Consider the following 12,363-nt stretch of genomic DNA (forward strand, 5'->3'; position numbering starts at 1 on the left):
CATAGGTTCCAAGTGGACACGAATTTTGAGGGGGGTACACTGTTCAACACAGTACACACATCTTCTCAGCCTTCTGACTGCCGTCTTAGAGATCCTGTCGCGTTGTCTCACTGCCTCTCCCCTTTTGGCGTCTCTGTCTCTCTCTCCCTTCCCTGTTATCCGCCGGGCCCACCCTACTCCCCTAGGACAACAGCCGCCGGGTGGACAATGTGTTGAAGCTGTGGATCATAGAGGCTCGGGAGCTGCCCCCCAAAAAGCGGTACTACTGCGAGCTGTGCCTGGACGACATGCTGTATGCGCGTACCACCTCCAAGCCCCGCTCGGCCTCGGGGGACACCGTCTTCTGGGGCGAGCACTTCGAGTTCAACAACCTGCCGGCTGTCCGCGCCCTGCGGCTCCATCTGTACCGTGACTCAGACAAAAAGCGCAAGAAGGACAAAGCGGGCTATGTCGGCCTGGTGACTGTGCCCGTGGCCACCCTTGCTGGGCGCCACTTCACAGAGCAGTGGTACCCCGTCACCCTGCCGACGGGCAGCGGGGGCTCTGGGGGCATGGGGGGCTCAGGAGGGGGTGGGGGCTCGGGGAGTGGCTCTGGGGGCAAGGGCAAAGGAGGCTGCCCGGCTGTGCGGCTGAAGGCGCGTTACCAGACCATGAGTATCCTGCCCATGGAGCTGTATAAGGAGTTTGCAGAGTACGTCACCAACCATTACCGGATGCTGTGTGCGGTGCTGGAGCCCGCCCTGAATGTCAAGGGCAAGGAGGAGGTGGCCAGTGCACTGGTTCACATTCTGCAGAGTACGGGCAAGGCCAAGGTGAGCACTATGACCTCAGGAACAGGTGACCCAGCAGTGGGCACTTGCTGGGGGCCGGGGGTGGGGTGGATAGTAAGGATAGGGCACTTTGTCTTCGGAATGAGCTTGGGTTGGACAGAGGCCAACCCTTGGATTTTCCCGGGCCTCAGGACTTCCTTTCAGACATGGCCATGTCTGAGGTGGACCGGTTCATGGAACGGGAGCACCTCATATTCCGCGAGAACACGCTCGCCACTAAAGCCATAGAAGAGTACATGAGACTGATTGGTCAGAAATACCTCAAGGATGCCATTGGTATGGCCCACCCTCCGGTCTCCCTCCTCCCAAACTTACCAGATGTCCATCCCAACCCTAAACCTGGCTACTCCAGACCCAAGGTCACCCTTCCTCAGCTTGATGCTTCCCAGCCTCGAGTCCCTGGCCTCTGGCCTCCAGCCATGGGATTCCACGATTCTCCAACCCAGGCAGCCCCCATCCCTGCCCTTGGCAAGTGTGACCACCCTGTGTTGTGCCCCCACCCCAGGGGAGTTCATCCGTGCTCTGTATGAGTCTGAGGAGAACTGCGAGGTGGACCCCATCAAATGCACGGCGTCTAGCCTGGCGGAGCACCAGGCCAACCTGCGGATGTGCTGTGAGTTGGCCCTGTGCAAGGTGGTCAACTCCCACTGGTGAGACTGGGAACGCTGGGTGGGGGCCGGGGCCGGGGTCGTTTGTTCATCTGTTCATCCATCTGTCCATCCGCAAAGAAGATTGAGTACTGGGTATGGGCAGAGCAGTGTGCTGGGGGCTGTGAGGCAGACAGACAGGATTGAGGCTTGGCCCTGCCCTGAGAGGGCATCACCCGGAATGAGTAGGGACGGAGTAGATGCACAGAAGGCCACAGAACAGTTGTAGTAGGTGTGAAGTGTCAAGTGAAGCTTCCCCCAGGAAACGTAAGGTCAGAGAAGGCAGAGCTTTGATGGGGACAAGCAGGGAAGGCTTCATGGAGGAAATGTCCCTGGGGCTGGGCTTTGAAGACTGGGTTGGGTTCTGATACATGGATATGGTGGGCAAAGGAGACATTGCAGGAGAAGGCTGTGGGACGGGCACATGAGTGAAGGTGAGCGGCCCGGGAGCTTTTGGGGGTCAGTAGTTAGCTCAGGTTTCGTGGAGCCCGCGGCTCCTAGTGGAGAGTGGAAGGAGGAGAGAGGTCCGGACAGGGGGGTTGGAGTTAGAATCTGGAAGTCCTCAGCTGTCAGGCTAAGGAGACTGAGTTCACCGGTGGGTCATGGGATGCCATTAGTGGTGCTAGTGCCAAGAAGTATCACAATCAAGAAGATTAATCCTTAAGTGGTGTAGAGTGCAGGGCGTGACGAGTAGGGAGAGCATGGTGCAGGCTAGCTGGAGGTGATTGTTTTTGGGTGAGATATGGATCAGGATGGTGGCAGGGAGGGGAGAAAAGGGCCTGCTGTGAAGGCCCCTCTGAGGAAGGGATCAGCTGGAGTTGTCAACTGACTGGGAAGGGAACTTGTCTTTGGGGAGTCATGGATGACTCGAGAGGCCATGAGGCTGGTGTTTGAGACCTGTGGCCTCATTGACAGAACCCAGGGAAGTCAGGAGGAGGAGCTCAGAGGTGTGGGGGCGATGGTGAGCTCTGTTTTACACTACACGAGTCAGAGTTTAAGGTGTCAATGGGATGCTGAAGTGGAACGGGGAGGTGGGGGAGTGAGCGCTGAGCCATCGCAGGGAGTGGGGATCACGCAGGGGCACCTCCATCCCCATTTCCCTGGAATCCAGAAGAGTTGGGGGGTCCGAGCTCCCTGTACCTCAAGTGACCCTCCATCTCTCTCCCATCTCTGTCTCTCCCTGGTGTCTGTTTTTCTTCTACTCCTCTCCTTGTCTCTCTCATACATCCTCCGTCTCTCTCCCGCATGTCTCTCTCCCCTCACCTTCTCTCCCCCTCCATTTCTCTCTCCCCGATCTGTCTGTTCCCTCTCCCATAGGCCTCTTCTTCCAGCAGCCTTCCGTCTTCCTGCTGCAGTCCCTCCCTCCCTGTCTCTCCCTGACTCTGTTTCCACACCCTCACCTCCTACCACCCCCCTCAGCATGTTTCCTGGAAGCTGAGGGTCTCTGGGGCTCAGTCCCGGTCTCTCTCTTTCTCTCTCTCTCTCTCTGTCTCCCCACCCCTTCCCCTCAGCGTGTTCCCGAGGGAGCTGAAGGAGGTGTTTGCATCTTGGCGACTGCGCTGCGCAGAGCGGGGCCGGGAGGACATCGCTGACAGGCTGATCAGCGCCTCGCTCTTCTTGCGCTTCCTCTGTCCAGCCATTATGTCGCCCAGTCTCTTTGGGCTCATGCAGGAGTACCCAGATGAGCAGACCTCACGAACCCTAACCCTCATCGCCAAGGTCATCCAAAACTTGGCCAACTTTTCCAAGTGAGGGAAGCCTCAGGCAGGGGTAGGGTGGGGCTGGGGGTGGCCAGGAAGGGTCTCCCGAGTCCCCAGAGACCCTCAGACGGGTGGGCGTGAGGCCTTCTGTGTGCGTGACCTCTACCTTCTGGACACCTTGGCCAGGTTTACCTCAAAGGAGGACTTTCTGGGATTCATGAATGAGTTTCTGGAGCTGGAGTGGGGTTCCATGCAGCAGTTCCTGTATGAGATCTCCAACCTGGACACGCTGACCAACAGTAGTAGCTTTGAGGGTTACATCGACTTGGGCCGAGAGCTCTCCACACTCCATGCCCTGCTCTGGGAGGTGCTGCCTCAGCTCAGTAAGGTCAGCAGATGCCCATCTGCCCCCTCCCCAGGTGTTTCCAGAGGCTCCAGTGGCCTGAGAGACCACCCCTCGCACAGATTTTTCTCCCCTCCCTGTCCCCACCCCGTCTCTACCACTCCCCCAGTTCGGACACCCTTCCCCCCGTACCCTCTGGGGCCCTCTTAGAGCTCTGCACTCAGGTAACAGCCTCACCCTTCCAGGAAGCCCTCCTGAAGCTGGGCCCACTGCCCCGGCTCCTCAACGACATCAGCACAGCTCTGAGGAACCCCAACATCCAAAGGCAGCCGAGCCGTCAGAGCGAGCGGCCCCGGCCTCAGCCTGTGGTGCTTCGGGGCCCGTCGGCCGAGATGCAGGGCTACATGATGCGGGACCTCAACAGGTGAGCACCGGGGACCCCCATGCCTGTGCCCTAGGGACCCTGACTTCTCTGCTCCGGGGACATCTCACTGGGCCCCTGTGCATCTCTCTTGGGCGTGAAAGAAAGGAAAAAGAGGCAGGCTCTCAGAGAAAATGGTAAGGAGACGGGTTAGGCTGAGAGCCCTTTAAGGCCAGGGGGAGCAGGCATCTCCGAGCCCCAGGAAGAGTGAGGGGGCTCCTCTGGCTCCAGCCTATTGGAAGCCTGGGGCTTCCTGCCACGAACTCTGCTTTGCCTAGCCCCTCTGCCGGCCCATGTCTGCCCCAGAGCCGAGGTTCAGCCACACATGCTGGATCAGCCATGTAGCACCCAAACACTGAACTGTCTCTGGCCCGGTCGGTAAATAAGTACCACCCCGGCCCCCACCAGAACCTAGCGGACCTCAGTTACCACCCAGCGCTGGGGAAGTAATGTGGGGATCCTAGCAGGGCCTCCTGAGCCCCAGCATCCATTTCAATGCGGCGGCCTCGGCTGCTGCTTATTCTGCTGACCGCCCTGCTTGTCCCTCCGCCCCGGTCTCCCTCCATGATGCCATACCCATTCTACCATTCCCACCTCTCCTTCCATGCGTCCACGCCTTCTGCCCACCTCTCTCCTTCTCTCTGTCTGTGCTCGCCCCTCTTCCCATCTCTCTCCAGCTCCATCGACCTTCAGTCCTTCATGGCTCGCGGCCTCAACAGGTGAGGGGCTCTCCCCTCCCCCGTCCCCCTCTCCTCTCCTCTCTGCTCCCCCCTCCCACTCCAGTGGCCTTCACCTTCCTCCTCTCCTCTTCTCCTCCATGCACCCTCATCTCCTCCATATCTGCCCGGACTTGCCCCTCATCCCTCCTCTTGGTGCCCCCATCTCCCCTCCTCTAGGCCTCACTCCCTTCCTGGAGGGGTCTCTTCCTTTCCTTTTTCCCATGTATCCCCTCCCATGCTCCCTGCCGGCCCTCTCCAGAGCTGCCACCACCAGCTCCCCGCCCTTCCCTACAGGTCCCGCTTCTCACCCCAAGGCCTGTGCCACCCCACAGTAGGCTCAGTTGCCAGTGGCCACAGCCTCACCTCCTGCTCGTATGCCCCTTTCCCTTCCCGCAGCTCTATGGACATGGCTCGCCTCCCCTCCCCAACCAAGGAAAAGCCACCCCCACCACCCCCTGGTGGGGGTAAAGACCTGTTCTATGTAAGCCGTCCACCCCTGGCCCGCTCTTCGCCAGCATACTGCACAAGCAGCTCGGACATCACAGAGCCGGAGCAGAAGATGCTGAGTGTCAACAAGAGTGTCTCCATGCTGGATTTGCAGGGCGACGGGCCCGGTGGCCGCCTCAACAGCAGTAGTGTGTCCAACCTGGCGGCCGTTGGGGACCTGCTGCACTCAAGCCAGGCTTCCCTGACTGCAGCCTTGGGGCTGCGGCCTGCACCCGCGGGACGCCTCTCCCAGGGGAGCGGCTCGTCCATTACCGCGGCTGGCATGCGCCTCAGCCAGATGGGTGTCACCACGGACGGTGTCCCTGCCCAGCAACTGCGCATCCCCCTCTCCTTCCAGAACCCTCTCTTCCACATGGCTGCTGATGGGCCAGGCCCCCCAGGGGGCCACGGAGGGGGTGGTGGTCACGGCCCACCTTCCTCCCACCACCACCATCACCACCATCACCACCACCGAGGTGGAGAGCCCCCTGGGGACACCTTTGCCCCATTCCATGGCTATAGCAAGAGTGAGGACCTCTCCTCAGGGGTCCCCAAGCCCCCTGCCGCTTCCATCCTTCACAGCCACAGCTACAGTGATGAGTTTGGACCCTCTGGCACTGACTTCACCCGTCGGCAGCTCTCACTCCAGGACAACCTGCAGCACATGCTGTCCCCTCCCCAGATCACCATTGGTCCCCAGAGGCCTGCCCCCTCAGGGCCTGGAGGTGGGAGTGGCGGTGGGGGCAGTGGTGGGGGTGGCGGGGGCCAGCCGCCTCCATTGCAGAGGGGCAAGTCTCAGCAGTTGACCGTCAGCGCGGCCCAGAAACCCCGGCCATCCAGTGGCAATCTGTTGCAGTCACCGGAGCCGAGTTACGGCCCTGCCCGTCCACGGCAACAGAGCCTCAGCAAAGAGGGCAGCATTGGGGGCAGCGGGGGCAGCGGTGGCGGAGGGGGTGGGGGGCTCAAGCCCTCCATCACGAAGCAGGTACGTGGGGGTGGGAGGAAGGCCAGATGGGGGAGGGACAGGAAGGGAAGGAGGAAATGGGTTGCGGAAGTGGGGGGGCAGAATAGTCTGGGGTCTGAAGTCACACTATTCTCACCTTCTTTCATTCATTAGCTGTATATAGAGCTCCTGCTATGTGCCATGTCTTGTTATGGGCACCGTGGCTTTGACAGTGAACGCCACCCAAGCCATGCCCTCGTGGAGCTCACGTCTCCAGAGGGGAGACATGATAAATAATTAAACAGCATTCATAAGGGCATCGGCACAAGAGCAGGGGAGCAAGACTGGGATGGTCATCTCCTTTGGCAGCACTCTCTCCTAAATGCACCCTGCCTTCTCCCACCTTTCCTCTCTACCCCCACCTCGCCCCGTCCCAGCATTCTCAGGCGCCATCCACTCTGAACCCCACCATGCCAGCCTCCGAGCGGACGGTGGCCTGGGTCTCCAACATGCCTCACCTGTCCGCTGACATTGAGAGTGCCCACATCGAGCGAGAAGAGTACAAGCTGAAGGAGTACTCCAAGTCGATGGATGAGAGCCGACTGGATAGGGTACGCTGGGCCCCTGACCTTCCCAGTACGCACAGGGGAAGCACCGGGGGTCAAGTAGTTACAGGGGGAAGAAGAGACAAAGATCTGATCCCCCTTTCCTGAGAAGCCTTCAGGCTTCTAGGGGAGGCTGGGCATACACAGTCTGTTGGAAAGCCAATTTCCAACTGTATTTTGTGGCTTATACGCATCATAGGCTGTTGGCGGAGAAATGGTCTATGTTAAAGCTTATTTCTGTGTTCCTCCCCAGAGAGAACATAAGCCCTGGCTTCTGTAACTACCCAGGGAAGGGAGGGCTGCTCTACCAGCGGTGTGAGCTGCTGAACTGGGTGGGGACATATAGGTTATAGGTGTACTACAGATGATGTCCACCTTACCCACCTTACCCAGGTGACAGAGGGTCGCTGTTGGGAAGTGGTACTTATTGGCCCATGTGTGCAGAGACAAGACTCAGCTGGTGGTGGCCCAGAGCAAAAGACAACAAGAGCTCCGGGGCCCCACACAGATAACTTAGCAGAAAGTTCCTTGGGGAAGCTGTTGGTCCAAGGACTCTGAAGAAGAGGGTGGCTGTAGGATTAGGTTGATGTAAAGACTGTAGGACCCCAACTTGTGGAGGCAGAGAGAAGTTTCTCAGGAGCTATGGTCTTTGAGCATAGGAAAATGTTTGGGACTGATCTAGATGGATTTGGCGTAGCAAGTTCCATGAGAGAATTAAGCCTTAATGCCATAAGGTAGCCACCTGAGGTCATAAATAACATCTCTTCTTTACGTCTAGAATGGGGTTGATTATGTATGTGTCCTCTTTGGAGAATGAGCAAATACTCTTTCAAATCATATTTTCTGTTCTATGGCTCAGATGAGATATTTTTGTTGAGGAAGGCTCCAGACTGGGACCGTCCAGTAGAATTTCCCGCAGTAATGAGAAATGTTCTGTAATCTGCACCATCCAGTATGGTAACCACTGGCCATATGTGGCTGATGCTATTGAGGAACGAAATGTTTAGTTTTACTTACATTTTAAAGAGCCACACATAGCTAATGGCTGCTGTATTGAGTAGCACACACAGCTACAGACTCTCGAGCCAACAGGGTAGATAAAATGGCTCTCCTATGCCCTTCTAGCCCCAGAATTCCAGGATCATTATCAACAGAGACACAGTCCTAGATTCTCAGCCTGGACTTGTCTGAAGCCCAGACCTGTTATCCCACATAGCCTCTCCTTATCCAATGTCTTGTCTTCCTGGGTATCCCCCTCCCCTGCTCTGGTTAGATTGAGCAGTCACCTTAATCTTTAATTTCTGGGTGCGGTCACTCAAGGTGTGTCCTTGAGTGTGTCTAGGTTCTTGTGTGGGCCCTCATATGTCCAGATTTACATGTGAGGGCAGGTATGTATTTCTCAGGGTATGGGACCATATAGTTTGCCCCATGGAAGGGCCTTCTCAAAAGCCCCCATGTCTGGTATGATCAGCAGGCAGGGGAAGGACTGGAGAAGGCCGCTGGGATGTCCCTCACCGTGCCGTGGCTGCATGGAAGGCAAGGACAGAGACTGGGTGGTGGGGTCGGGGTGAGGCACCCCTCATAGTGCGGGGTCTTGTGCCCGGCGGGCAGGTGAAGGAGTATGAGGAAGAGATCCACTCACTGAAGGAACGGCTGCACATGTCCAACCGGAAGCTAGAAGAGTATGAGCGGAGGCTGCTGTCCCAGGAAGAGCAGACCAGCAAAATCTTGATGCAGTATCAGGCCCGACTGGAGCAGAGTGAGAAGAGGCTAAGGCAGCAACAGGTGGAGAAGGATTCGCAGATCAAGAGCATCATTGGCAGGTGAGGGGCGGCCTGGGGAGGGGTAGCAAGGGAGAGCCTGAGGCTGAAGAGAGCCAGTGAGCTCCCTCTCCAGCCTCCAGTCCCAAACTCAGGACACCAGGAGGAAAGCCCATGACCCTGCTCCCAGAGATTGCCACTCACTCACCAATCACCAAGTGGGGAGAAACCTCTAGTTAGTGCATAAATGTCCCTGTGCCAAATCCTGATTTCTCCCCTGACAGAGTAACTTCTGAACCCCTAAGAAAATGTGCCTGTTACTGTCCCATCACTGTGTGTCTGGCCCCAGCCTAGGCCAAGACTCCCCACTGGTTTTTCTCAATCAAGCCTATGACGTTCTCCCCGAACCCATGAGGAGATCCCTAACCAGAGTAGCCCCTAGCCATCCCTATCCTGGGTAAACCTTCTCCAGCCCTGAAAAGATGTTCCATTAGAAAATGAATGACCCTTCTTTTAGCATGTGCACATTTTCAACAGCTCTGTCAAGCCCTGGCCTCCAAAGAAGGTGTCTCAGACAGGGGGTCAGCTATCCTGAGAAGTGGATGGGACCCCAGGCCCCACTCTAACTAGAGCCAGTCCCATTTTGACCCACTCTGAATGTAGCTTTGAGTAAGATTAGTTACAAGAAAAGAGCTTGACTTGAAACTTATTTTGAAACCCCGCTCTAACGGATATCCTTGATGAGAAATCACCTTGAGAATCTTCATCAAAGGCAGGGAGGTGATGGGAAATGATGACTGTAGAGACCCCTCTTGGGCTATGGGCATCCCAAGGGAGGCACTGGAGGTGTCCTAGGTTCAGTGAGGTGGAATGGGAGACGTAGAAGCCAGGCTTTCAGCCATAGAGGGGCTGCGGGAGGGCATTGTCCTGAATGAGAGGGTGGAGGGCCAGGGGGGTGTCTGGGTGGTCGAGGTCTTTGAGGCCCAGAAAGCTGTCCTTAGCAGGGAGATGTGAGGGTCCCTGAGAGGGAGGTTAATACAGGGAGTCTTTTGGGTTGTAACAATGGAAGGATTCTGAGGGCAGAGGAGGACACCGGAGACTTCCAGAGAGCTACAGGGGTTCCCCAGGATCAGGAGTTCCCCTGACAGGCTCCAAGCCCGTGCGCGCCACTAACCCCACTGAAGCCCGTCCCTTCAGGCTGATGCTGGTGGAGGAGGAGCTGCGCCGGGACCACCCCGCCATGCCTGAGCCGCTGCCCGAACCCAAGAAGAGGCTGCTCGACGCTCAGGTGGAAATTACAATGTCATTTATCTTCTCCGTGTCCCATCCCCATCCATCCCACTGTCCTTTGTGCACTCACTGCACCAGCCACCCAGCCCCATCGCCATCTGTCTCCCACTGTCCTCCGTTTGTCCACTGGCTGCTCTTGGCAGCACCCCCCACCAACAACCCCATCTTCATCCCGTCGTCTGTGCCTTTGTCACTCCTGGCAGTGTCAGCCCCACCCCTGTGCCTTCCTGCCCCATCTTTCCCACTCCTGTCTGGGTCTCCGAACATCCACCAGAACCTCAGTCTCTCTGCCCCCAGAGCCCACCCAGTTCCCAGCACCCCTGCCCCGTCTGTGCCTGCTCCTGTTCACATTAGGGAATTCAGCTTCCTCTGAGCTCTTCTTGGGCTGAAGGGCTAGAGGCTGTAGTTTGCTGGAATAGAGTATGAGTTCTATCTTCTCAGGCTCTGAATGGTGCCCATCACCTCTATTCTCTTGGCTCCCCAATTTTCCTGTGTCCCCGGGGCAGCTCTGAAATAGCTTCCTGTTCTGACTCTTTAGCTCTTGAAGGCCCCTCCCACCCCATAAGCCCTTCTTCCCTCAGTATTTAAATCCAGTGAAGGCCTCTGGCCTGTCCCTCCCTCTGGTCCTCACACCTGTCCAGTCTCCAGCTCCCTGCTGCCCTCCCTCTCTTCTCAGCCAGCTTGCTTTTATTTATTTATTTATTTATTTATTTATGTTAAAAGATTTTATTTATTTACTTACTTGAGAATGAGAGGAGAAAGGTCAGAGGGAGAAGCAGATTCCCTGCCAAGCAGGAAGCCCGATGCAGGACTCAATCCCAGGACTCCAGGATCATGACCTGAGCTGAAGGCAGTTGCTTAACCCACTGAGCCACTCAGGTGCCCTCTCAGCCAGCTTTTAGGACCTCCCTTGTGCACCCTTACCCCTTGCTCTCCCCAATTCTGCTCACTTTCCCACCCACGCTCCTCCTTCCTCTGCTCTGACCGCCAGGCTTCCCCACCACGACCGCCAAGGCTCCTGACCCCGTGACCCCACTCTCTCCCCCTGCAGCTCCTCATCAGGTAATTCTCCTGGTTCCGCTTTGACCACGGGCGGAGGACACAGGGGGAGGTGACTCCGGACCACTGCAGGTTGGTCGTGAAGCCCACTTCCCTCTGACTCTCTGGAGCGTCTCCCTCCCGCTCCCCAACTGCTGCCCTCCACACCCGAGAACCTCCACAGACCCTACCCTCCTGACACGTCCTGCACAGACCCATCTCCCAAGCCACTGCCCAAAGAGAGCACTTCCTGCTGCTCCCCGAACTGTTCAGTGACACCCTACCCACTCCAAGCATTTTACCCTGGACAGGCCCAGCACATCCCCCCATCTCCTTCGATAGAATCCACCGCCCAGCCTCCTCTCAGTCCTCTTCCTCTGCCTCTCCAGTGTATGTCTGTCACCCCCCATTTCACCAGAGCGTCCTTGGGAGTTGGGACGTTAGGGGTGGGGTTTGTTAAGGGGTGGCAGTGATGACGGGTTGGGGGACCCTGGCTAGAGGGGCTGAGCTGACTGCGGCAGGTAGGTGGGGGTTTCCTCTTCCCTCCCCAACCTTGGTTCTCCACCCCTCCCCTGTTCCTCTCTTCCTCCTCCCTTACATCTGTGAGGTAGAAGGCATCTGCAGCTCCTGCTGGGCCCCACTGGTGGGAATTAGGAATGGGTAGGCTACCTCTGGAAGACTTTGGGAAGGGGCACTGGAAAGAATGCTGTTGGGATGTCAGGAAACTAGGTAGGGTGAGTGGAACAAGAAGGAACAAAAAAGGAGCCTTGACAGATGTTAGGATGCAGACTGGCCTGTGTGGCGTGGGAGTTGGAAGTGGGGTGAGCCGTCTTCCCAGATAAGATCATGGGCTCAGTAGCCATGTGGATTCTCAGGCAGAGATGCCAGGAACAGCATGTTAAATAATCTCTATTCTTCTTGTCAGAGCTTACTCCCCCTCTCCCGCCACCCAGTGGCCTTGCCGGACGCACAGTCCTACCTTAAAACCAGTAAATGGGAACCTGTCAGCCACTGACATCATTTCTGAGATGCTCTCTTTTCTGTGGGATTGATCTGCAGTGGGCAGTGGCTCTTCACACTGTAATTTTAACTCTCTGCCTGCCCAGCCTCTCTGCCAAAGTAGTTAGTGATCTGTAAACAGATGCTAGAAGGCACCAGGGGACCGCACCATTTAAAGGACTCCTGCAGTGAATTCTTTTGTAAAATGAATAACGGCACCCTCATTTATCTACTTTCTAAATTTGGGTCCATGGGGGTGTAGGGGGCATGCCTGTGCTCTGCTGCCAGCAGACAGGCAGAGAGGAGGGGATCTGAGGTTCCCTTCTCCTGCTCTCCCACCATACTCAGGATCCCCTACCATACGTAACTTCCTCTCTCGCTGACTTTGGGAAAATGTTCGAGGTGCTCAGTAAGATAAGGGGGAGGTTTTGCTCAAGGCTGGGGTTTTGGTGACCTTCAAAGAGGTGAGCTCTTTGATTTGGAAGGGAGACCTGACCTGGGAGCCTCTACTTGGGATGTTCTTCTATCCTACAGAGATATGGTTACACGTAACAGGCCTAAATGCCCAGTGGCCCGGGAAAT

The 12,363-nt window shown here is 56.9% G+C and overlaps 1 protein-coding gene across 2 annotated transcripts in view; it reads left to right on the forward strand.

Annotated features, from left to right (window-relative positions):
- The window catches only part of LOC111152387 (synaptic Ras GTPase activating protein 1), a 30,402-nt gene that overhangs the window by 16,067 nt on the left and 1,972 nt on the right, over positions 1 to 12,363 (forward strand). Inside the window, exons 8-18 of one of the 2 annotated variants that reach the window (XM_022510917.1) lie at positions 186 to 812; positions 962 to 1,106; positions 1,336 to 1,480; positions 2,989 to 3,225; positions 3,364 to 3,565; positions 3,766 to 3,944; positions 4,619 to 4,660; positions 5,057 to 6,131; positions 6,527 to 6,700; positions 8,306 to 8,517; positions 9,652 to 9,742. In XM_022510917.1, the coding sequence (XP_022366625.1) occupies positions 186 to 812; positions 962 to 1,106; positions 1,336 to 1,480; positions 2,989 to 3,225; positions 3,364 to 3,565; positions 3,766 to 3,944; positions 4,619 to 4,660; positions 5,057 to 6,131; positions 6,527 to 6,700; positions 8,306 to 8,517; positions 9,652 to 9,742 (3,129 nt within the window). Of the gene's footprint in view, positions 1 to 185; positions 813 to 961; positions 1,107 to 1,335; positions 1,481 to 2,988; positions 3,226 to 3,363; positions 3,566 to 3,765; positions 3,945 to 4,618; positions 4,661 to 5,056; positions 6,132 to 6,526; positions 6,701 to 8,305; positions 8,518 to 9,651; positions 9,757 to 12,363 lie in introns of both variants that reach the window. The other variant, XM_022510918.1, reaches the window with a different exon arrangement.

This window comes from Enhydra lutris, unplaced genomic scaffold (assembly GCF_002288905.1).
Source record: "Enhydra lutris kenyoni isolate GAN:26980312 unplaced genomic scaffold, ASM228890v2 scaffoldscaffold28, whole genome shotgun sequence".
NCBI classification, from domain to species: Eukaryota; Metazoa; Chordata; class Mammalia; order Carnivora; family Mustelidae; genus Enhydra; species Enhydra lutris.